Below are 24,742 nucleotides of genomic sequence, written 5' to 3' on the forward strand. Positions count from 1 at the left end.
AAGCTTAATTATTTCACTTGCTTCAGCTGCCAGGCTTCAATGAGGATAGGGAGAATACGGAAATGAAAATCACTTGTTAGCATATTCCACTTCCAAAAAAACCAAACCTTTGCGTCGATTCCCACTCATAGCGACCCTATAGGACAGAGTACAAGTGCCCCTCTGGGTTTCCAAGGAGCAGCTGGTGGATTCAAACTGCCGACCTTTTAGTTAGCAGCGAGCCCTTGAATCACTGCGCCACTAGGGTTCCATATTCCCCTTCGTTGTAGGGAACATATTTCAAATAGCAGGGTTTTGTTTGTTATTGAGGTTTCACGAACATGTCGGACTACATTGGCCCTTCCTGCCAGCGCACGGGAAGGCAGGCTTTAGGATTTGTTTCTGGGCCAGAGATCCTTAGAGGGATAAACTGTAGGCGAGTCTGAAGGCCTGCGCATGTTCCCGGGTCGAGGTTGCAGTGGCCCTGCGGCCACCGAGCAGGAAGAGGCGGAGTAGTTTAAACTGCGGCGGGAAAAGGCGCCCGGAAGGTCCCGGCGTCCTCTCTCCCGCGCTCGCGCAGCACCGCCCTCCGGCCCGCGCTAGCCCACCGGCGTCCTTTCTCCCGCGCTCGCCCACCGGCGTCCTTTCTCCCGCGCTCGCCCCCCGGCGCCCTCTCTCCCGCGTCCCCGGCGCCATGCCCGCCGCAGGCTCCGAGCCCCCGCTGCAGCCGCCACCCCCCGAGCAGGAGCCCGCGCCGCGGCCCCACGGCGAGCTGCAGTACCTGGGCCAGATCCAGCACATCCTCCGCTGCGGCGTCCGGAAGGAGGACCGCACGGGCACCGGCACCCTGTCGGTGTTTGGCATGCAGGCGCGCTACAGCCTGAGAGGTGACTGCCCGCGCCCGCGCCACGGCTGGGTGGGCCCGCGAGGGGCGCGTCCGGGTTAGGCTAACGCGCAGGAGACGCGGGCGCCGCGGTGAACGAGTGCCTGCGTTTAGTCCTAGCCGCAGACCTAGGATGTAGGGAAGCATCCTTAACCTTATTTTACAGGTGTGAAACTGAGGCTCGGATTTGATGCACGATTTGCGTAGGGCCACTCAAATGGGAGTGACAGAGCTGGGAGGTAAAACCAGGTCCTTCTGGCTCTAAGGCCTGTGCTATTATTCACCCCATTATGCTGTCTCCTCCAAAGATTCATGACCTGGTTAGTGTTCCCCCGGTATCGGAGAGCAGGACAGATCTGCCTGAGCTTGTCCAAGTGACTATTGAAAGGCTGGCCCCGTTTTTGCCCCTCCTCCTCCCTGCCTTCCCTCAGCTACTCCGACCTGCAAAGCCTTTAAAAACTGAAGCGACGGTTACGGGGGCGGGGGAGGGACGGTCACGGGGGCGGGGGAGGGTGCTGCCGGAGAAAGGAGAGGACCGACGGGGGGGTGGGCACTGGTGTGCTCAGAGTGTTCTAGCTCCTGATAGTTTCCCATCCAGTTTCTCCAAACCAGCTTTCGTGAAATGAGCGACCTAAGAGTCCGAGGAGGGGTTTTTGTTCGTCCTTTTCCCCTCTTCCTTTAAAACAGGGTGGCCCTGGGAACAGGTGTCATGGGGTGGGTCCTGTCCTGAGCAAAGCTCTGAACACTTCGGATCATGTTTTTAGCAGACAAAAGCGGCGGGCGGGGGAGGAGCATAGGACATTAGGCAAGAGATCGCCAGCCCTTCCCCACCATCCTACAGACCAGACACCCCTTTGTCCAGGATTGTGCACCTGCTTCATAGGGGAGTGGCCTCCTCGGAGGTTTTTAAGAAAGGGGTAGCATTAGGTTTCTATATAGTAACACTAGATCCCCATACGGTTTTCACAGTCTTTTGGAAGTGGATCCCCATGCCTTCCTTCCGAGGTGCCTCTGAGTGGGTCTGAACTGCCAACCTAGGTAGTAGTGCTTAACCGTTTGCGCTACCCAGGGACTCCCTATACCCATTCTAGAGACTGAAAAGTACAGGGCAGTTGTGGCTGATGGGCCGGGGACAGCCCGGGAGTTCTGCCTGAGAGAGTGAGCCACAGACCTGCTTTTTAATCCAGCCCCTCTGCTTAGACTGCCAGGGCCAGTGGCAGGTTACTTACCTCGCTGGTCTTCAGCTCCCCACTATGTGCAAAACGGAGGCAACAGTGCTCAATAGGCAATACTGATAAAAGTAGGTGCTTTAAAATATATCCTTGTTAGGTGAATGTCAACTGTCCATCTGATAATGTGGGTTGAGTATGTACTGCATTTAGAGATAAACTCTTATATTTTATTTCTCTATCAACTGATCCCTCCCACCCTTCTAGCTGTGGCAAACTTCCTGACTGCCTGTGGCACCTGTAAAATGCAAATCATAACTGTATTTCACAGTCGTTTTGTAGGATTAAATAGGATCATGCATGTAAAGTGTTTATTTTTGGTACATTAAAACTACAGAGATTTATTTGCATTGGAGTCCCTGGGTGGTGCAAATGATTAAGCATTTAGCTACTAACCGAAAAGTTGGCAGGTCGAGTCTACTTAGAGGTGCCTTGAAAGAAAGACCTGGCAATCTACTTACAAAAGATCACAGCTTTTGAAAACCCTGTGGAGCAACATTCTATTCTGACACACACTGAGTCACCATGAGTTAGAATTGAGTTGATGACAACTGGTTTAACTTGCTTTACAAATATTCTAAACTTATTCTTTATTTTTGGCCAGTGTGATATTATCTACTATCCCCTGGTCCTGTGCAAGTTTTCTCTGGCAGGATAAACATGGAATCAGTGGTGAGAGCCTTCTGATTTGTCCTGGGGCACATTTTGTGCTGTCTTCACCCTTCCACAGGGTCCATGCTAACTAGGCAGTCGATAGGAGCTATTTCCCTTTTCCACATGGCCATCCTTGCCCTGGCCTCCCTCCCTTTAATGCTGTGGAATTCCCGAGTCCAGCATTGCAGGGGTCCAGAGGGCTGTGTAGGTCTGAGTTGTGCCCCGACTTGCCACTGTAGCCTGGGAGCCTGACCCTGACCTGTGACACCCACGCATGGGATTGCAGCCTTTCCGATGCTCCTGTGGTCACTCCAGGCCTTACTTCGGGGCAGTTTGCATCAACAGAGAAAGTTGAATGGCATGTCCTGTTTCCTGTCTTCACGTTATGTGGGGATTGTTTTTCAGATGAGTTTCCTCTGCTGACAACAAAGCGCGTGTTCTGGAAAGGTGTTTTGGAGGAGTTGCTGTGGTTTATCAAGGTAAGAACTTGCTCCCTGTTGGAAGTCGACAGTCGATTCTCAGCATAGCCGCCAATGAGATCCTTTTACAAGTCAAATCATGTCACTTTCTGACCTAAAATTGGTAATGGCACGCATTTCCTTGGTAAGAACTGAGGTCCTTAACGGGGGCTTGTGAGGCCCCTGTTACAGCTCTGGGCTCATCCGCTGTTGGTTTGCTCGCTCTGCTCAAGCCACACTGGCTGTCTGTTGATCTTTGAGCACACTGGGACATTTCCACCTAGGACTCCAGCAGTTACCATTCCCTCTGCCTAGCACTTCTGCGTGTGACTCACTCCCTCACTGCCTTCAAGTCTCTGCTCAGTGACCATTCTCTGACCTCCCTAAGACTGTGATTCTGCCCCAACACCCTCTTCTACCCCCCTTTCTTTTTCTCCATAGCCTTTATCATTATCTGATGTATAATGTCTGCCTTCTTCTTTTTAGTGGAGGAAGGCAAACAGTAAAGAAGTAAACTGTATTGTAAGCTCCCTGAGAGCAGGAATATTTTTCTCTTGTTCACCGTTGTATTCTCAAGGCCTAGAACACAGCCTGCCATATAGGAGGCACTCAGCATATATTGTACACTGATTATAGATGCCAGCCACATTCTTATGGTCATATAAACTAGAAGCGCTTCAGTAACAAGATATACCTCTTCCGAAGAGCTGAAGAGGTACCTTTGGCAAGGGCCGGAGCTCTGTAATGGTGGGCTCCTCTAGCTTCTCTCTCTACCTGCATCCTGATTCTGAACCCAGGATGCTCTGGCCAGTGCTGGTGGGAGGGGTACCAGAGGAGACAGCTTAGCTCTGGCCATGCTAGAAGCTGGTACCCCTCCTTGCAGTGCAATGGGGTTCTCTTTATATAGGGCCGTTCTGGCCCTGGGCATGTAGTTCTGTCACAATGATTTATTAGGCCACAATCTTGCAAAGGCATTGGACTGTTTACTATGCAAATAAGGTACGTAAACACTTGTGGGGATTGGTAGATTGCTATGCAAATTAGGTGACTGGCCTACCGAGGAGATTGGTCAGTTTGTGGTCTTGGTAGAGTAAGCTTATAAAAGGCTAATCCCACAGAGGTTGAGGGGGACCCCACCACCATCAAGAAGAGCTGGGAGCGGAGCACGTTCTTTGGACCTGGAGTCCTTGTGCTGAAAACCTCCTAGACCCAGGAGACAGAGCTGTTAGCATTGGAGATGGTGCAAAAAGGTGAGAGATGGTGTGGCGGCAGCAGAAACCAGGAAACCAGTACAAGATGGCTGTGGTGGGCTTGCTGTCCCATGCAGCAAGGTGGCAGTGGTGGGCTTTCCAGCCCATGAAGTGAGAGAGCTGAGCTCCTTCCTGCAGAAGACTTGCTGGTGGAATGGGTGCCTCCAGGCACTTGTTGGTGGAGCTAAAGAGCTGTAAAACTGGCCTGAGCAGGGCAGAGCCAGAGGCCCAGTGGAGGAGGCCAGGTTGAGAACGTGGCCAGCCCAGCCAAGGGCCTTTTTCTGCATGCACAACAGAGAAGGAGCTGAGACCTGTTTTGGTTGGAAGCTGCCCTGATTGATGAGCTGATCCTGTCCTACATTGTTCCTGTTACCTCCAAGTTGATTCTGATCCTGAATTATAGCCTGTTAGTTCCCTAATAAACCATGTAATTGTGAATATGGTCTGTGAGTTCTGTGTAACCATTGCTACAAATTACCGAACGCAGCAGAGAAGTAGAGTGCTGCGGGGAGGATGAAGGGTGTCAGAACTGGTAAATAGGTTGGAGAGTGGAGGTATGTCTGACCTCCATCAGCCTCGGGCTGATGGTGATTCTCCTTCCTCCCGGCTCATGAAGCTAAAGGACTGCTGACTCCTGACATTTCACAGATCCTGCGGAGCTCTTGGTGTAGCTCGCATGGCCTTGGACCAGACCAGGACCAACACCGCTTACCCTGTTTTAGGAAGGGTGTGGACTTGGATCTGGTCCAGTCTTCCTTAGTTCTGTGTTCTTGGGGTAGTTTATCCTGTGTTGGCCAGTCTCAAGCAAGTGTGAGCCTCTCCTTTCAAATGCATTATCAGAAGTCTAAGAAAAGGACATGCTCAAACTAGCAAGAGCCTGGTCTGAACAGATGGGTAGGGGAGGCATTGGAAGCAACACGTGAAAGACTGAGCAGTGATTTGATGGAAGTGAAAAAATCAGGAGAAAGGGAGGAAGCGAGCTGCTCAGAAATAGAAGGCATTCGGCCATTTTAACTTAAAGCTTGAATTCAGGATTATAAAAAGTATTTTCCAGGAGCATCTCAGACTCACCTCTGATAGGACTATTCCACTGGTGACTGGATACAATACAGGAGTTAAAATGTACCTGTACATCAGTGAGGGGTCTGTGGACAAGATGGAGAAATAGGGGCTGTGTAGAAGGACACTCCGGTTAACTGGCTAAAGGACTGTTTCTAAGAATAACTAAAATTCACTGAGCACCAAGCATTTTGCTTGTATTACCTAATCCTCAAAATCATCGTATGTGGTAAATATTGCTAGCAATATCTAACTCCTTTATAGATGAGGATAGTGAGGCTGGGGTGTAGGGCTGTGTCAGAGGAGAAGGTAGGTGGGAGGGCCTGGCACTGACCCAGGGGTGCGTGGCACCAAAGCCCTGCTTGTGACCTTTGTAGCACATTGTGCCCAGGCCTGCCCTTGAGCTGGCTGATGGTGAGAGGATGCATGTTCAGGAACAGTTTGGGGTGTAATGGGCCAAGTCTAATGGGATGGAATATAAGGGAGATAAACATAAGGGTTTGTACTTGGCAAAAAAAAAAAAACCTTAACTATGTAAGTATAGATTAGAGGTAAACATAACTTTATGAAGTGGAATATATATAAATATGAATTAGGTCCAAATTTCATTCCATGTGACTATATATTTGCCACAAGAACTAGTATTGACTAAACTGATGAGTAGAAATTTCCTTTATATCAGGTATAAGATACACTGAACAAATTATACTTGAGACATTAAATTTATTTTGGGGTATCATACTTAGAGCACATTCAGAACACATCTGGTTAAGAAACAGAACTGTCAGCTGAGGTGGGAGTAATTAAAGGACTTGGAGGTATTTAGTCTAGAAAATTTAGTTGAGGGAATAGAAAGAAAGATTTGAGGGGTGGTCCCAAAGCAAGGATCACACTGTCCTGTAGGCTCCCGAGGAGCCTGGGCTGAAACCAGCCTGCTTAAAGAGGGGAGGTGCCCCGTGCCAAGCTCAGCATTGCAAGCACAGGCCGGTGCCCGCTTCGGGGAGGCTCTTGCCGGGATCAACAGAGGTGACTCAACTCAAATGCCTGCTGTCCTCTCCCCATCTCTTGCAGGGATCCACCAATGCTAAAGAACTGTCTTCTAAGGGAGTGAAGATCTGGGATGCCAATGGGTCTCGGGACTTTTTGGACAGCCTGGGATTCTCTGCCCGGGAAGAAGGAGATTTAGGCCCGGTTTATGGCTTTCAGTGGAGGCATTTTGGGGCAAAATATAAAGATATGAATTCAGGTGAGGCGGTCAAGATGCCTCAGATTTCTCTGAGGGCACTTCATAGCATGAGTTTGCTCTGTTATAACTCGAACATTGTGAAGAGCTGTGCAGGAGCCACAACTGAGCCCCATGAAGGTCAGACCACACTCTTGGTGACTACCATTTATCAAGCGCTTACTGGGCGCATGGCACTTCAGATACCTTATTTCATTGGCTGAGCTATGGTTGGTAGTCGGGTTTGGGATAAGGGGAGAAGGAACCTCAGGATTGCCTTTTAGCTGCTTTGACGTCCCTTGTCAAACTGACCCACCCAGCACACTCTGGGTGGCATTGATGGGATGGCAGTGTTCCCTGGCCACCACGCCACCTCCCTGCCCTGCTAGGGTAGAGGAAGATGGAATCATCTCCTGACATCCTCCTTCTGCTGTCACTGTTGGTGGCACTACTTGCTAAGTGTCACAGAGCCCTCTCTCCTTGGGACGGGGTTGCAAAAGCAAATGCCTGCCACGGTGTAGGGTGAGGGAGACAAGAGGTAAGAGCTGACTGGCTGGGTAGGGACCAGCAAACCGGTGAGCGTAAGGCCCAGCTAAGGGACAGTAACATCTCGCTTCCAGCCAGCTCGAGGAATTCGAGCACAACATTGTTAGAATTCTTTAACAAAAGCTTAAAATCTGCATTTTACATGCAAGCAAGATTTTTTTTTTTAATGTTGGCAACTTCAGTAAGTTTAAAAATGGTGTGGGTCAAACCATTTCTGCAGGTAAATGGCTCGTAGGTGGTTAGTAAGCAGCCCTCTGCCCTAGGGCCTCCTGAGGACGCAAGGCCACACCCCTGGCTTGTTGGTGCTCAGTGGACATTGTGATAAATTTATGTTCCTAGTTTACAGTCGTATGAACACAGAGCTGTTGGATCTCAGTAAGAAAGTTTTGTTTTGTTTTTAAATTTTTATTTTGAAATAATTATACATTCATGGGAAGTTGCCAAAAAAAAAGTGCAGAGAGGGCCCCTGTACCCTTCACTCAGTTTGCATCCTGCATAACACCCCTTGCATGACTTGACATTGGTGCAACCCAGAGAGCTTACCACATGTCACCAGTTTTACATGTAGTCATTCGTCACGTGTGTAAATTCATGTAACCACCACCACAGTCAAGATACAGAACTATTCCATCACAGTTGATCTTTTTTTTTTTTTTAATCTTTGACATTACATTTTTTGGAATGGTGATCGTGAGAGGACTTTCCTCCAGAAAGGTGAGAACTACTGGACTAGAACGTGGTCTGACACCAGGGAGTGGAAGTTTAACCAGGGGAAAATGCGAAACTCTGCACTTCCATTAGCAAAATCACTTCTCTGCTTCAGGCTCCATTTCAGAAGGCAGGCAAGAGTGCAGAAATGGGAAAAAAGTATAAGACGGTGTAATCATTACAGGGGTTTCCTGATATTTATAAGGCAAGAGTATTTAGCTGCTAAGTTGTAATCTTAGGCGAAAGTGTTAGAAGGGTAGCATCTAGGTTGCAGGAAGGAATCCACAGTATTCTCTTGGTTGGAATGTGTAGAAGAGTACATTCTGTATTAGATCCAATAATTTCTGTGGCACGTGGATAAAAAGTAGATTTTCTTGGTGACGTGTTACAAGAATGGTTGATGGGTATAGAGACTAAGTTTTGTGGGGACCACTGGAAGAATCTAGGATTCTTTAGATTGGAGAAGGTCAGCAATACGGGGAGGGAGAACGTGGAGGAGGTGACACTCTACAGACCAGGTATTTAAAGGGCCTGTGGAGAAAAGCAAGTAGACTTTGTTACGGGTTCAGAGGACAGAACCAAGTTGCCCAGACAGGGACTTGAACTCAACATCGCCCAACAAGGTCTGAGAAATGTGTAGAGAGCACATGGGATAACTGGTGACTATGGGTTATGGGGGCTGTAATAGATGACCTCTAAAGCCTGTGTCATGAGATGCTGTGATTAATGTTTGTGTGCATGTTCTCTCTGAAAATTCTACAGATTATTCAGGTCAAGGAGTAGACCAGCTGCAAAAGGTTATTGACACAATCAAAACCAACCCTGACGACAGACGAATCATCATGTGTGCTTGGAATCCGAAAGGTGGGAAGCAGCTCAATTATCCTCTTTGTACCAACCACACTAGTAGGGGGAAGGAAGCAAAACAGCGTTGTGCGAAGGCACCGGGCAGAGGCAGAACTGCCGGGCTCTGCCTCCAGCCCCTTTATTGGCTATGTGACCTTGGGCAAATCACACTTGGCCCATTGTCACCCTCAGATGATGGGGCAGGACCCAGGTGATCTAAATCTGTCTATTTATTCTCGTTCTTACTCCAAAAAGGGTTTTAACTGCCTGTAAAAATAAGATTTTTAACATTATAAATCATGGCAGATGATGTTTCAGATCACCTCTACCTCACACTTTTTTTTTTTACTGTACTTTAGATAGAGGTTTACAGAACAAACTTCTCAGTAAACAATTAGTACATGTACTGTCTTGTGACATTGGTTACCAACCCCAGGACATGCCAACACTCTCCCTGTCTCAACCTTGGGTTCCTTGGGTTCCCTATTGTCAGCTTTCCTGTCCCCTCCTGCCTTCTAGTCCTTGGCCCTGAGCTGGTGGGCCTGTCTAACCTTTGGCTTAGGAAACCCTCGTGGTGGTTTGAATGCACCAGGCGCGCCTTGGAAACTCTATGGGGCAATCCTATTCTGTCCCATAGGGTCTCTGGGAGTCGGGATCAACTTGACGGCAGTGGGTTTCGTTTGGTTTGGGTAAGCGTTGGCTGAAGGGTGAACCTAAGGAGTGACTTCATTAATAAGCTAAAAGGGTCTCCGGGAGCCATACTCTCGGGGTTTCTCCAGTCTCTGCTAGACCAGCAAGTCTGGTCTTTTGTCTGTGTGAGTTAGACTTTTGTTCTACATTTTCCTCCAGCTCTGTCCGGGACCCTCTATTGTGATCCCTGTCAGAGCAGTCGGTGGTAGCCAGGCACCATCTATTTGTGCTGCACTCAGTCTGATGGAGGCTCTGGTAGCTGTGGACCATTAGTCCTTTGGACTAATCTTCCCCTTGTGTCTTCGGTTTTCTTCATTCTCCCTTGCTCCAGATGGGATGAGACCAGTGGAGTATCTTAGATGGCCACTCAAAAGCTTTTAAGACCCCCACACTACTCACCAAAGTAGATTGTAGACCATTTTCTTTATAAACTGTGTTATACCAATTGAGCTAGATGTTTCCTGAGACCATGGTCCCCACAGCCCTCAGCGCAGTAATTCCGTCCCTCAGGGAGTTTGGATGTGTGTATGGAGCTTCCATGACCTTGCCTTGGCCAAGTTGAGCCGGCTTCCCCAGTATTGTGTATTGTCTTACCCTTCACCAGAGTTACCACTTATCTATTGTCAATTTAGTGTTTTTCCATCCCCACCCCTCCCCTCCCTTGTAACCATCAAAGATTGTTTCTTTTTGTGTATAAAGCATTTCATGAGTTATTACAGTAGTGGTTTCATACAATATTTGTCCTTTTGTGATGGACTTATTTCACTCAGCATAATGCCCTCCATATTCATCCATGTTATGAGATGCTTTGCATATTCATCGTTGTTCTTCATCACTGGGTAGCACTCCATTTTGTATATGTACCATAGTTTATTTATCTGTTCATCTGTTAATGGGCATCTAGGTCAATTCCATCTTTTTGCTATCGTGAACAATACTGCAGTGAACATGGGTGTGCATATGTCTATTCATGTGATGACTCATTTCTCTAGGATATATTCCTAGGAGTGGAATTGCTGGATCATATGGTATTTCCATTTCTAGCTTTCTAAGGAAGCGCTATATCACTTTCCGTTTTGCATTCCCACCAGCAGTGCATAAGAGCTCCAGTATCCTGCCGCCTCTCCAACATTTGTTATTTTCTGGTTTTTTGATTCATGCCAGTAATGTCACGGTGAGTTGGTATCTCATTGTGATTTTGATTTGCATTTTCTCTAATGGCTACTGATCACGAACATTTCTTCATGTGTCTGTTGGCTGCTTGAATGTCTTTGGTGAAGTGTCCGTTTATTTCCTGTGCTCACTTTTTAATTGGATTATTTGTCTTTTTGTTATAGAGGTGTTGGATTTTCCTATAGATTTTAGAGATTAGACCCTTGTCAGATTTGTCATAGCCAAACATTCTTTCGCACTCTGTAGATTCTCTTTTTACTCTTTTGGTGAAGTCTTTTGATGAGCGTTAAGTATTTAATTTTTAGAAGATCCCAGTTATCTAGCTTATCTCCTGGAATTTTTGTGTTGTTAGTTATGGTTTGTATCCTGTTAATGCTGTGATAAGGCCTAACAGGGCCTGTAGCATTGATCTTATTTTTTCTTCTATGAACTTTGTATTTTTTGGTTTTATATTTAGGTCTTTGATCCATTTTGAATTAGTTTTTGTGTATGGTGTGAGGTACGGGTCCTGTTTCATTTTTTTGCAGATGCACATCCAGTTTTGCAAGTACCATTTGTTAAAATGACTGTCTTTTCCCCATTTGATGGACTTTGGGTGCTTGTTGAAGATCAGGTGACTGTAGGGGAATGGATTTACACCTGGGTTCTCAATTCTGTTCCATGGGTCAATGTACCTGTCATTGTACCAGCACCAGCCTCTTTCGACTACCGTAGCTGTATAGTAGGTTCTGAGGTCAGATAGTGCAAGTCCTCCTACTTTATTCTTCTTCAATAGTGCTTTATTTATCCGAGGCCTCTTCCCTTTCCATATAAAGTTAATGATTAGTTTTTCTATCTCTTTGAAGAATGCCGTTGGTATTTGGATCAGGATTGCATTGTATTTGTAGATTGCTTTGGGTAGAATTGACATTTTCACAATATGAGTCTACCTATCCATGAGCTCTGTCTTATAGGGTCACTATGAGTCGGAATCGACTTGACGGCACTGGGTTTGGGTTTTTTTGGTATCCATGAGCATGGTATGTTTTTCCATTTATGTAGATCTCATTTGGTTTCTTGCAGTAATATTTTGTAGTTTCCTTTGTATAAGTCTTTTACATCCCTGGTTAGATTTATTCCTAAGTATTTTATTTTTTTACATCCCTGGTTAGATTTATTCCTAAGTATTTTATTTTTTTAGGTGCTATTATAAATGGTATTGCTTTCCTGATTTCCTTTTCGTCGTTCTCTTTATTGGTGTATAGGAATCCTGCTGATTTTTGTAAATTTATCTTCTATCGTGCAACTCTGCTGAATGTTTCTATTAGTTCCAGTAGTTTTCTCATGGAATCTTTTGGGTTTTCTATGTATAGTATCGTATCATCCATAAATTGGGACTGTTTTACTTCTTCATTAGCAGTTTGGATGTCCTTTATTTCTTTTTTTGCCTTGTTGCTGTAGCTAGGACTTCCAGCACAATGTTAAATAGCAGTGGTGATAAAGGGCATCCTTGTTTTGTTTCCGTTCTCAAGGGGAATATTTTCAGCCTTTCTCCATTACGATTGATGTTGGCTGTTGGTTTTATATAGATGCCCTTTATTATGCTGAGGAATTTCCCTTCTATACCTATTTTATTGAGAGTTTTTATCAGGAACGGGTGCTGGACTTTATCAAATGTCTTTTCTGTGTCGATTGAGATGACTATGTGATTCTTTTGTTTTACTTATGTGGTGGATTACGTTGATTTTTCTAATGTTGGACCATCCTTGCGTAGCTGGTATGAATCCTAGTGCTCGTGGTATATTATTTTTTTGATATGATGCTGAATTCTGTCAGCTAGAATTTTGTTGAGAATTTTTACGTCTATATTCATGAAAGATACTGGTTTGTAATTTTCTTTTTTTGTGGTGTCTTTGTCTGGTTTTGGTATCAGGGTTATGCTGGATTCATACAATGAATTTGAAAGTATCCCTTCCTCTTCTATGTTCTGAAATAGTTTGAGTAGTACTGGGGTCACTATGGAAACCCTGCTGGCATAGTGGTTAAGTGCTACGGCTGCTAACCAAAGGGTTGGCAGTTCAAATCTGCCGGGCACTCCTTGGAAACTCTATGGGGCAGTTCTACTCTGTCCTATAGGGTCACTATGAGTCAGAATTGACTCGATGGCATTGGGTTGGGTCTGGGTTTGGGGGTCACTGTGAGTCAGAATCAACTCGCAGCAATGGGTTTAGTTTTGGTTGGTGTTAAGTTCTTCTCTGAATGTTTGGTAGAATTCTCCAGTGAAGCCATCTGGATAAGGGCTTTTTTGCTGTTGTTGGGAGTTTTTTTAATCACCTTTTCAGTCTCTTGTTATGGGTCTGTTCAGATTTTCAACTTCAGGTTTTGTTATCTTGGGTAGGTAATGTGTTTCTAGCAATTTGTCCGTTCTCTCTAGGTTTTCAAATTTTTTGGAGTATAGTTTTTCACAGTACTCCGATATGATCTCTTTTATTTCAGTTGGATCTGTTGTAACGTCCCCCGTTTCATTTATTTGTGTTATCTGCATCCTCTCCTGTTTTCCTGTTGTCAGTTTTACCAGTGGTTTGTCGATTTTGTTGATCCTTTCAGAGAACTTTCGAGTTTGTTGATTCTTTCTATTGTTTTTCTATTCTCTATTTCATTTGTTTCTGCTCAGATCTTTAATATTTCCTTTCTTCCAGTTGTGGGCGTGTTTTGCTGTTCTCTTTCTCTTTGAGTTGTGTAACTAATGTTTTGCTTTTGTCCCTTTCTCCTTTTCCTATATGTGCATCTGTTGCTATAAATTGACCTTTGAGCCCTGCCTTTGCTGTGTCCCAAAGGTTTTGGTATGTGTTTTCATTCTTGTTTGATTCTAGGATTTTTTTTATTTCATCTGTGATTGCTTTTATTACCCAGTTGTTTTTAAGGAGGGTGTATTTGGTGTCCATGTATTTGATTTTTTCCTGGCTTTTCCTGTTGTTAATTTCTACTTTGATGGTATTGTGGTCAGAGAAGATACTTTGTATTTAACTCAGTGTTTTGGATCTTGTGGAGGGTTGCTTTGTGGCTTAAGATGTGGTCTATTCTGGAAAAAGTTTCATGTGCATTGAAAAAGAATGTGTACTTTGCTGCTGTTGGGCATTCTGTGTATGTCTGTGATGTCAAGTTGGCTGATTGTGGCCTTTAGATCTTCTGTATCTTCCATATCTTTGTTGAGTTTCTTTCTAGATGTTCTGTACTTTACAAAGAGTGGTGTGTTGAAGTCTCCTGCTATTATTGTGGAACTGTCAGTTTCTCTTTTCAGCGCCATTAGAGTTTGTTTTTTGTGTTTTGCAGCCCTGGCATTGGGTGCATAGATATTTATTATGGTTATGTCTTCATGATGGATTGTCCTTTAATCATTATATAATGCCCTTCTTTGTCTTTTATGGTGGATTTTGTTTTAAAGTCTATTTTATCTGAGGTTAGTATTGCCAGTCTGGCTCTTTTTTGGTAGCAGTTTGCTTGATATATTTTTTCCATCCTTTGATTTTTAATAAATTTATGTCTTTGTTTCCAAGTTGTATCTCTTGTAAACAGTATATTGATGGATTTTTTTTTTTTTTCCCATCCATTCTGTCACTCTCTGTCTCTTTTTGGATGCATTTGGGCCATTTATGTTCAGTGTTATTATTGATAGGCGTGTGTTTGTGCCCCTTTGTTTTTGTGGTGCTGACATTTTCTTTGTTCCTCTTACTCTCCTGTGCTAACTTCCTTTTCTTTGTGGATTTTTTTTTCTTTTGTTCTTGTAGATTTTGTTTTTACTGAGACTTTGTTTTTCTTCTTTATTTTGATGAGTAGGTTTGTTACCTTTCTTTGTGTTTACCTTGAAATTTATCCTTTTCTTCCTATGTTTGAACCAGTCTTTTATTACTTAGTATCACCTTGACTTCCTCTTCATTTGAAAGTAGTATAGCTGCACAGCTTATTCCTTCTTTTATTGTTCTGACGTCATTGTTATTTACAGATTGACCTCTCTGGTTCCCTGTTGTAATTCTTTTGGCTTTGGATAGTCCTTGAGAGTTCATTTCCTAGGTTGGTATCTGGTTGGTACAATCTTGCATCCTAGATTCAGGCTGTGGTCTGATGTTGTTTGTTCTCAGACCAAAGGACTCCCTTTAATAACTCTGGTAAGTTTGGTTTGGTTTTTATATATTCTCTTTATTCCTGTTTACCTGGAAATGTCCTAATTTCACTCTCATATTTGAACAAGAGTTTTGCAGGATATATTCTTGGTTGGCAATTTTTTTCTTTCAAGGCTTTATGTATGTAATGCCATTGCCTTCCTGCCTGCATGGTTTCTGCTGAATAATCGGAGTTTAGTCTTATTGTTTCTCTTCTGTTTGTGACTTTTTGTTTTTCTCAAGCTGCTCTCAGGATTCTTTCTTCGTCTTTGGTTTTAGTGAGTGTGATTATGATATGCCTTGGTGATTTTCTTTTGGGGTCTATCCTATATGGGTTTCTTTGAGCTTCTTGGATGGTCAGCTTTTCATCTTTCATGATATTAGAGAAGTTTTCTGTCGGCAGTTCTTAAGTGATCCTCTCTGTGTTTTCCGTTTTCTTCCCCTGTTCTGGAACTCTGATCACTCGCCAATTTTTGCTTTTGATTGTATCCCACATCATTGTCAGGGTTTCTTTGTTCTTTTTGCTGATTTTTCCTCAAACAAAAAAACCAAACTAAAAAGAAAGTATTTGTCTTCAGTTTCACTGATCCTCTCTTCCATTGTTTCAAACCTGCTTCTCAAACCTTCTGACACTGTGCATTCCTGAAATCTTGTTCTTTATCTTTTAGATTTCTATGTGTTGCTTTTCTATGATTTCTAGCTGTGAATTTATTTTGACATTTTGTTCCTTAATTGTTTTGTCTGTCTTTTCCATGATTTTGTCTATTTTTTTCCTCATTTTTTTCCTGCTTTTTGCTTCAACTTTTGGATTGCTCTGAATATTAGAGATTTGAATTTTCTATCAGATAGTTCCAGTGCCTTTTCTTCTACTGGAAGGTCATCTGGTGTTTTATTTTGGACGCCTACTGGATCCTTTCTGTCCTTTTTTTTTCTTTTTTTTTAAACATGTTTTGATATTGTCTGCTGCCTTTGGGACATTGAGTAATTATTTTCTTTGTTTATTGATTGTAGATTTGTTTGTTTCATCCTGCCCTTTTGTTTTATTTGGTTATGTCTGAGCAGGCAGGATGGGCGTTCTTTATTTGGTTGTCTGTGGACATGGTACTTCTCACCACCTTGTCCAATGGACAGGGCCAGCCGTTCAGCTTTGGTGCAGCAGGGCAAGTCCAGCGAAAGGGGATGAGCTGTTTGTAGCATGTACTGGGTCTGACAGGACATGGCCAGGGGTCAGTGCAGAGCCAGTTCCGGTAGGCCATGCTTGTGCTGCTCAGGGTGCAATGCTCAGTGCATGGTGCAGATAGGCAGGAGGGAGGGGAGAGGTTGTGATGTGTGGAGCTAAGTGGGAAAGAAGAGGAAAGGAGCAAGAAACAAGATCCCTCCCACCAAAAAAAAAGTGCTATGGGAGCCTACCAGTGGAGTGGCACAGACCTGAGGAAGCCGTGTGCCGGTGACTTTGTATCCAGGCAATAAGGCACAGCCCATCAATAAGGGGCAGATACAGCATACGCAGCTAGGTGGGCTGGAGAAAGGAAAGGAAGGAATGTACAAAAAGACAAGAAATCAAGGGGGAAAAAAAGATGCCAGGTGGTTGGAAGAAAGGAAAGGAAGGCAGAGAGAGACAAAAAAAAAAGAAGAAAAAAAAATGCCCCAAGGGACCCCCCAGAAGCAGGTCCCCAGCTGAGCAGCACTGCACCACCCATCAAGAAGGAGCAGAGTGACACACGGCACCAGGTGTTTACGAGAAGGGTAAGGACGGAGGGTAGACAGAGACAAGAAACTGAGGGAAAAAAACAAGAAAAAGCCTCAAGGGAGCCCACTGGTGTGGTGGCACAGGCTGGGGAAGTGGCTTCTCATCTGTGAGGCACTGCACAGCCCATCTAGAAGCAGCAGAGATGGCACACGGCCAGGTGTCAGGGGAAAAGAAGGGAGGGATGGTAGAGAGAGACAAGAAATGGAGAATTGAAAAAAAAAAACCCCACAGGAGCCCGGTGGCTTGGCGACATAGACCAGGGAAGTGGTTCCCCAGCTGAGCGGTGCTTCACAGCCTGTCAGGAAGGAGCAGGGATGACACACGGAGCCAGGTGTTCAAGAGAAAGGAAAGGAAGGAGGTGAGAGAGAGAAGAAACCAAAAGAAGCCAACAACAACAAAATGGCACTGAAGGAGCTGGCCAATGTGGGCAGGGCGAATCCAAGCTGCAAGAAGCCAGTGCTGCCCCGGCCGAGCGACTGTAGGCTGCAAGAAAGCAACAGAGGCCGAGCAGGGGAAGAAGGGTGGGGGGTGGGAAAGCATGTATCGCTGGTTATACTGGGTTCTCTGTCTCCTGCTGGAAGCTCTGAAGCTGCCGTCCCATATTCCCTGACCTTGGTTCTCGGTGACTGAGGAGTCAGGATGGCAAATCCATGCCGGCTCAGCTGAAAAGGGACCCCCACTGCTTATCTCTCCTCACTGCCTGTTCTCTGTCAGTTTCTTATTCCATTAAGTGTTTGGTTGAGTTCTTTATTCCTTCATTTGATGCTTAGGGTTCCAGGATCGACATTTGTCTCCGTTTTACTTAGTTTTTTGGGTCTTTGCTGTGGAGGGACGGTGTGGTGCTTCTGTCTATAACGCCACGTTGGGTCCGCCCCTACTTTTTTTTTGATAATAGTTTATTGTGTTTTTGGTGAGAGATTACACAGCAAATTAGACTCCCTTTTGACAATTTCTACACATATTGTTCAGTGACATCAAATTTCTCACAGTGTGTCAACATTCTCCTTTTTGAGCTCTGGTTGTTCTGCTTCCAGTGCTTTGTTCTCTCCGCCCCCGTATCTTCTCATCTTTGCTTCCCCACCGTGAGTTCGCCTGTTTCTCTCCTGTTTGATTTTGCCTGTATCTGCAGCACCCTCATTTTCATTTGTGCTGGTTCTGCAGACCTTGCTCAGATGGCGCTGCCTCCCTGCCATGCCCTTTGCCAGTTCTACGTGGTGAACGGCGAGCTGTCCTGCCAGCTGTACCAGAGGTCAGGAGACATGGGCCTGGGGGTGCCTTTCAACATCGCCAGCTACTCCCTGCTCACCTACATGATCGCACACATCACAGGACTGAAGGTGGGCTGCTCTCGGCGGGGAAAACAGTTGCCAGTCATGTAGAAAAACTAAGGGCAAAGAATTCAGTATCTAATTTGTTCCAAAATTTGATACAGTCAGTCCTCGTTATTCGCAGAGTCTGTATCTGCAGATTTACCGGTCGGCCAACATTTATCTGTAGGCCCACAGTCAGGGCTTGCAGTGCTTCTGCAGGCATTTGTGGGCACATGCAGAGCAGAGAAAAATGTTAGTCGCCCAGCGCGTGCGTTCTCGGCTACAGTCGGACAAGGCAGGGTTCTGCTGCCTTCTTTCAGCTCTCATGCTATAAACAATGTCCTTTTCTGAGGTCTATTTAGTGCCACTTTTTCACATTTTTGCTGACAATTTCGCTGTTTAAATGACCCCCAAGTGTAACACCAAAGCACTGCCTAGTGCTCCTAAGTGCGAGAAGGCTGTGACGTATTTGTATTAGATACGCTTCGTTCAGACAGGAATCCCAGTGCAGTTGGCAGTGAGTTCGCCGGTAGTGAATCAGCCATATTAAATAAGGTGTCTTTAAACGAAACACATAAAACAAGGTTATGTATTGATCAGTTGGTGAAAATATTGTGACCAGGGGCTCACAGGAATCTAACCCTGTAATTCCCTAGGAATAATGGTTCAGTATTCACTAATTCCGTGTTCACGACGACTTTACAGAACTTAACTACTGTGGATAACGAGAATCGACTCGTATGTGTAAATAAAAAATGAACACACTGTCCTTGTAATTTTCCATGGAGCGTTTATGCTCTTGGGCCCTATATAAACTAACCAGCTTCAGATTTCACACAATTTAACGTAGAATTAATTTTTCTCAAAAGGTTCAGTGTTTAAATTATTTTTGGAAAAGTCTTGGGACGTCTGCATACTCATATAAAGTGTATTTAAATAATGTTTTAAAGGAATTGAAACTAAAACATTGACTGTTTTGCTTTCTCCTGTGGAATTTAGCCAGGTGACTTTGTACATACTTTGGGAGATGCACATATTTACCTGAACCACATTGAGCCCCTGAAAGTTCAGGTAAGAACTGTATCTGTTATACTTTTGAGTTTGGTACCTTGTCTTGATAAAAGATTCATTTATGGAACATCCGTCATGGAATAGACACTCTGCTAGAATCTGTGTCTCTGGTGTCCGAGATGAAGATGGATATGCTCTGACTTCAGGGCTTCACTTCCAGGAGGGGTGGTGGACAGGTGGGCAGGGGTAAGGCAGCCATGCACCTTACAACCACAGGCAGGTAACAGTTACACTGTAGAGTTGTGACAGGTGCTGTCAGGCCCAAAGCAGCAGTACTAGAGAGGAAGAGCCATATTCTGCCGGGGGGACTTGCCCAGAGGGGGCATTTTAGCTTTTATTTTTACTTGAAGGAGAATTTAAATGTAAATACTTTCCCTTAATTTCATGCTAATTATAATATTTAGGTCTTAACTTTCAAAAATCTGCCTATTCAAATCTCTGCCAAAAATGATTTGAAATGGCAATAAAAATGCAAGACTGTGCGTTAATTAAAATGCAAGACTGTGCGTTAATTAAAAACCAAACCAGCTGTTGCGTCAGTTCCAACTCGTGCACCCCATGTGTGTCAGAGTAGAACTACTCCACAGGGTTTTCTTTGGGTGATTTTTTAGGACATTGCCAGGCCTTTCTTCTGAGGCACCTCTGGGTGAACTCGAACAGCCAGCCTTTCAGGTAGCAGCTGAGTGCATTAAACATTTGCACCACCAAACCTTTTAGCCCGTTCCAGATTCGATCGTGGATTTGGAACTTACCCTTCTAGGGAAATTGGCTGCTTTTGTTTAGAGAGTGACTTCAGGGCTTATTCAGATGCCTCTCTCTCCCGCTATCTGCTCCAGCCTGTGGCGAACAGACAAATGTGTGATCACCAGCTATGTCCACATCCTAACTGCCACTGGCTTGGATCTCCTTCTGTTAATTGTCAACAGATCTAATCTTTCCTTCCATTTCTGCCAGGGACACTGGGATAGGGATTCTAGAGCTCAAGTAACCATTCCGAGTGTCTACGATGAGTTACAGATACAAAAGTAAAAGACTGTCCCTGTCCTTAATACATTTCCCAGTTGTTATAAGACCTTACACCTCATGGACCATCAGGCTCCTGATGCTATGTAATTTCACAAAACATGCTTCACTCCTGTCTGTGCATGAATGGGTTGGTTCCCCTTCGACAGTATTATTTAACCAGGGACATGGTACGTACGGTTTTACACCTCTACAGCTGTTGATAAAATACTGTGTATTTGTTTCATGAAGAGACACGGGAGCAGAATGAAAGCAGCTTGAACAAACAGGGCAAAATAACGGTCCTCGGCCTTATTTTGTTTGTTTTCAGCTCCAGCGAGAACCAAGACCTTTCCCCAAGCTCAACATTCTTCGGAAAGTGGACACAATTGATGCGTTCAAAGCTGAAGACTTTCAGATTGAAGGGTACAATCCTCATCCGACTATTAAAATGGAAATGGCTGTCTAGTGTGCTTTTAAAGGAGTTGTTTCGAGGACGCTGTCAGCTTTTAGGGGTTGGACAGGCTGCCCAGGTGAAAAGGCTTTTTTTTGCTATAAAGGAAAGAGGAACTAGGTCAAAACCCCGTGGGCTACCTGTCAGTTATTATTCATTAAAAACTGCTTCCTTTTAAGCATGTTGCCAGTGACAGCTATAACAGTGCCGTTTCTTGTAGCGATAAAAGCTCTCAAGCCTGGCTGACTCACTGGGGATGGGTGAAAGTGCCGGATTATGAATAATGTTGGGAGAGCAAAAACGTATGTGCTCTTAACACAAACATGCATTTCAAACCCACGTCTTTATGAAGGGCCACGAATTTCAAGAATTCTGTAAACTATTCCCCAAACTTCAGTGAGCTGAATGACACCATCATTCATAGTGTATAGTGTGGTTATGAACATTAAAGTTGTTTTATATATTGCTATAATAAAGCTGTGTTCTGCATTCATCGTTTTTATTCCTTATTGCCATTTATCTGCCTAGTTCCTGCCTAAAATAATTGCATTTGCCTAATAAACACTTCTAAACATTTGCCATTCTAGTTTGCATGCTACTTATAGAATTAGAATCTATATTTTAGAAATGCCGACTAAGCTATATTTTGCCCTGTTCATCTATGATCCATCTAATTCCAGCTACATTTTATCAATAAAATATAACCACCTAGCGGTGATGGTGGCCCATGCTGAATGTGATAAATGTTATTCAGTTGTACACTTACAAACGGTTAAGCTGGGAAACTTTTGTTATATATATTTAATCATAATAAAATTCTTTTTTAAATGACCATTTAGGTTAAAGAATTTTTTATGGGTTATAAGAAAATATAATCTATGAAATACCATTTTACCCTCATTAGTTTCAGTGTGGTGTGAATTCTCTAATAATATGCTCACACTGAGCAAGAAAAGAAATGCTGAACCCCTTCCAGGCTCATCAGTGAAATCTCTGTACCTCTGCTGCATACCAGGTACCCCATGGTGCTGCAGGACTATTTTTACTTTGCTAATTTATAACAAATATTAAAGAGAATAAGGAATTGTTCCAACAAATTATGCAACATATTGGTTATTCTCAAAGAACAGTTTAATGTTTAGGTACCAGCACTTGATAGAAAGTTTTTAAGAACATCTTCGTGGACTTTGGATTAAACCAAACAAACACTTTGGATTAGTTAACCTAAATTCATTTAAGGATTAAATATGAGAATACGTATTTATTTGCTAAGAATCAAATACTAATGATTATTCAGCTAATTCCTGAGGTTAATAAGTCCTTCAACAGAACTTGTCTTGATTAGTAGGATGAGCTGTTTTCTATCTTTGTAAGGCCACTTGCAGGAATTGTTGAGCCTTTTCACTTAGAAAAAGGTGCTAGGACTAAACAGTTAATTTTCTTGACCAGCAAGGAGTTTCGTCCAGACTTCACCATCTGGAAACTGGTGTTTCTTTACGGATTCCTCTTTCATTTCTGTTGAATAGCCAGGATCCTGGCAAAGTCAAACAACGGAGCAGTGTTAATAACCACCTGGAACAAAACGCTTACTTTTTACATATTTCTGCTGCTCCTAGCAATGCTTTTAAAGCTAAGCCAAAGGCAACTGAACTAATTTTTTTAAAAATAAGTTTTCAGATTGTTGAAAATGGAGGAGGGGCACTTGATTGGCCACTTCCAGGACTAGCGAAGTGAACAGGGAATTCATGGTTTTGCTTTCTTCCCTTTGAGAGTTCAGCTGAGGAAATGAGCCATGAACTCCTGAACAGCAGGACAAATGGCCCAGGTATCACAACTGTAGTCACAGCCTTGCAGAGTTCACTAACTTGCTGAAGGTGCCCAGTTGGCTTTGGTTTTGCACAAGAACTGCACGTTTCAAGGTCTCAGCTGGTAAGAAAGATGGCTTTAGAGAAGCCTTGTCGGGGCAATTTAACCTCCCAGTCCAGGCCCTGGGCTGCAGGAATTTGGTATCTACTAACACTTGTTCTCTAGGCAATGCAAATAAGCACTAATTTGCTAGTTCATGGGACTGAGCATGGTGAGGGCTGTCAGTGATGCCCCTGTCGGGCCTCCCAGACCAGGTCCTACCTCAGGAGGCATGTAAGACGCCTTCTTGATTATTACAGGATACTTGAAATGTTCATGTAGGTGGTCGACATATTCACACATCCTAGGAGGAAAGAATCAGGTTGGGACAGTACTACCTTGAATTAGATCATTCACATGGCAGTAATGGTGAAAGCAGAGGCGGGACCCCCACGGTGATGACTCACCTGAGACCATGTGTCAGCAAATCTGTTGGTGTCTGTGCCAGGCTCTAAAGCAATGTGGGAGGCGTCAATGAAATGAACCATGAAGTCCCTTTTAACTCTAAGGGCTTGATGACCCCCAAAGGCATCAATTTAGACTCCATAAATATCTGGGACTATTGGGGCACATTTGGCCAGAAGTTAGGTGAAGAGATTAAAAGTCACCAACTGAGGTTTCTTCTAGCTTTACTAAAGATTTAGAAGATTAAGAGAACAGGTTTTAGGGTTTGACTGATTTATGTTTAAATTCTGTGCCAGCTACATTCTAGTTTTGGGATGTTGCACAAGTGAACTAACTCCCGGCTCACTTGAGTCATCTGTAGAGGAAGAGCCGTGGCATGCAGGCTCCATGCAGGTGCTGGGGACACACAGGACTGGCATGCTTTAACCAGCCATAGATACTAAGTCACTGACTACACTATGAGCTGTACGTAATCTATAAAGGACAGGGCACAGAGAAAGAGCCATTGCATAGAAGAGGTCAGCTGGGCTGCATGGAAGAGGTCAGCTGGGCTTGGAGAGATGAGTGGGGAATGGTGTTCCATGCCAGAGAGTCTCAAAGCACGTGTGTCGTGGTGCAACAGTGCCCATCTGTTTCTCCCGTGCAGTAGAGTCTGCAGTGGGCACGAGGCCCTTCCATACACTCAGTGGGTGGTGGAGGCACTAAGGCTAAGGGGGTCCCTCTTCCTCAGCCCTCAAGATTTGTAGGACCTCTCAAGGTTGGTTGGAACCTCCCCTTAGTCCAGAAATCAGGAACAAATGAGTGGGGGCAAAAGAAAAATAACCTAGGAATTTTTTTATTATTATAAAATAAAATCAGAGAATATTAAGTGAAAGAAGAAAAAAAAAAATGCTCTGTTCCTCAGCTTCATTTCCAGATGAACAGACAGGTTCTGACTTAGGTGAAATCTCGTAACTGTGACAGCTGCAGGACTCAAACCCAGGTCTCCTTATTTCTAACCTTATGTTTTCATTCTATAGTATAAAATATTTCAGGCATATTAAAGAGCAACAGCGTAAGAAATAAACCATTACAATTATGACTACAGCCCCCTGCACACCCTTATGAATCCCATTTCTCTCAGCCCTTTCCCTGGCATGTTTTTATGCCTTCACTATGTACTTCAGTGATCTTTCTACAATACCACATTTAATTCCAGGAGAAAGGAAAAGCGTAATAAGCAAAGCCATACGTGTCAAGTGACTAAAAGGAGATTGTCTGAAAAGTTCATCTGGGTCATAGATGATGGCACCAAATAAAGATGTGGCCATATCATGCAAGAAAAAGGAGAGTCAACATAAGCAGAAAACAGATGAATAAAAAATAGATGAAAACAGGGCGGCTTTACAAAGTCAGAAATAGGAGCTGTTTTGAGAGAGGAGTTCTGGCTTCCACGTGGCTGTAAACCCCTCATCTCCCAAAGTACACAAATCAAAATGAACTCAGCTACCAAGACCGCACCCCCTTAATGGGAAAATGGCTGTTGGCTGGGTCTCTGCCCCATGTGGAGGAGCAAACAAACACGCTCAGCCTCTGCGTCTAGGACGTGCACAACAAGCAAGAGTTCCTAGTGTCTGGTGGTGACCGCAGAACCCGGGAAGATCCGGCCTGGATCGAGGGACACTAGTTAGCAGAAAGGATTCTTAGCTAATGCCACGTTTGCTGTTTTTGTCAGTTGCCGGAGAGTCAGATCCAACCCATGGTGGCCTTACGTACAACCAAATGAAACCTCGCCTGGTCTTGTGCCATCGTCACAATTGGTGGTAAATGCCATGTCACTGACCTGTTTTCAAGGCTTGCAGAGACAGCTATGTAGTCAAAGATAATCAAGTGTTGTACCAATTCACAGAGGCCAACTCCACCAGCATGGGGACAAACGGGAACTAAAATGAAGAAAAGATTTCTGTTTTGTGCCAGCAGTCGGGTGGAGAAACTGGAGGTTATTACAATGGCTCTTTTTGGATTACACT

General features: G+C 44.3%; 2 protein-coding genes across 5 annotated transcripts in view; one reads left to right on the forward strand and one right to left on the reverse strand.

Moving 5' to 3' along the window:
- The first annotated feature begins 536 nt into the window (after positions 1-536).
- On the forward strand, positions 537-20,924 carry TYMS (thymidylate synthetase). Its single transcript, XM_049902165.1, has 7 exons — positions 537-866; positions 3,151-3,224; positions 6,584-6,758; positions 8,751-8,852; positions 17,748-17,923; positions 18,896-18,967; positions 20,301-20,924. The coding sequence occupies exons 1-7, from the start codon at positions 674-676 to the stop codon at positions 20,436-20,438; spliced, it is 930 nt and encodes a 309-aa protein (XP_049758122.1). The 5' UTR covers positions 537-673; the 3' UTR covers positions 20,439-20,924.
- Positions 20,925-21,331: 407 nt separating this feature from the next.
- The window catches only part of ENOSF1 (enolase superfamily member 1), a 30,723-nt gene continuing 27,312 nt past the window's right edge, over positions 21,332-24,742 (reverse strand). Inside the window, exons 12-14 of one of the 4 annotated variants that reach the window (XM_049902163.1) lie at positions 24,556-24,655; positions 22,551-22,632; positions 21,332-21,957 (exon numbers count right to left, since the gene is read on the reverse strand). In XM_049902163.1, coding sequence (XP_049758120.1) covers positions 21,856-21,957; positions 22,551-22,632; positions 24,556-24,655 — 284 coding nt within the window. In that variant the 3' untranslated portion in view covers positions 21,332-21,855. Of the gene's footprint in view, positions 21,958-22,549; positions 22,780-24,555; positions 24,656-24,742 lie in introns of those variants that run through there. The other 3 variants (XM_049902160.1, XM_049902162.1, XM_049902161.1) reach the window with 3 other exon arrangements.

This window comes from Elephas maximus, chromosome 11, assembly GCF_024166365.1.
Source record: "Elephas maximus indicus isolate mEleMax1 chromosome 11, mEleMax1 primary haplotype, whole genome shotgun sequence".
NCBI lineage: Eukaryota > Metazoa > Chordata > Mammalia > Proboscidea > Elephantidae > Elephas > Elephas maximus.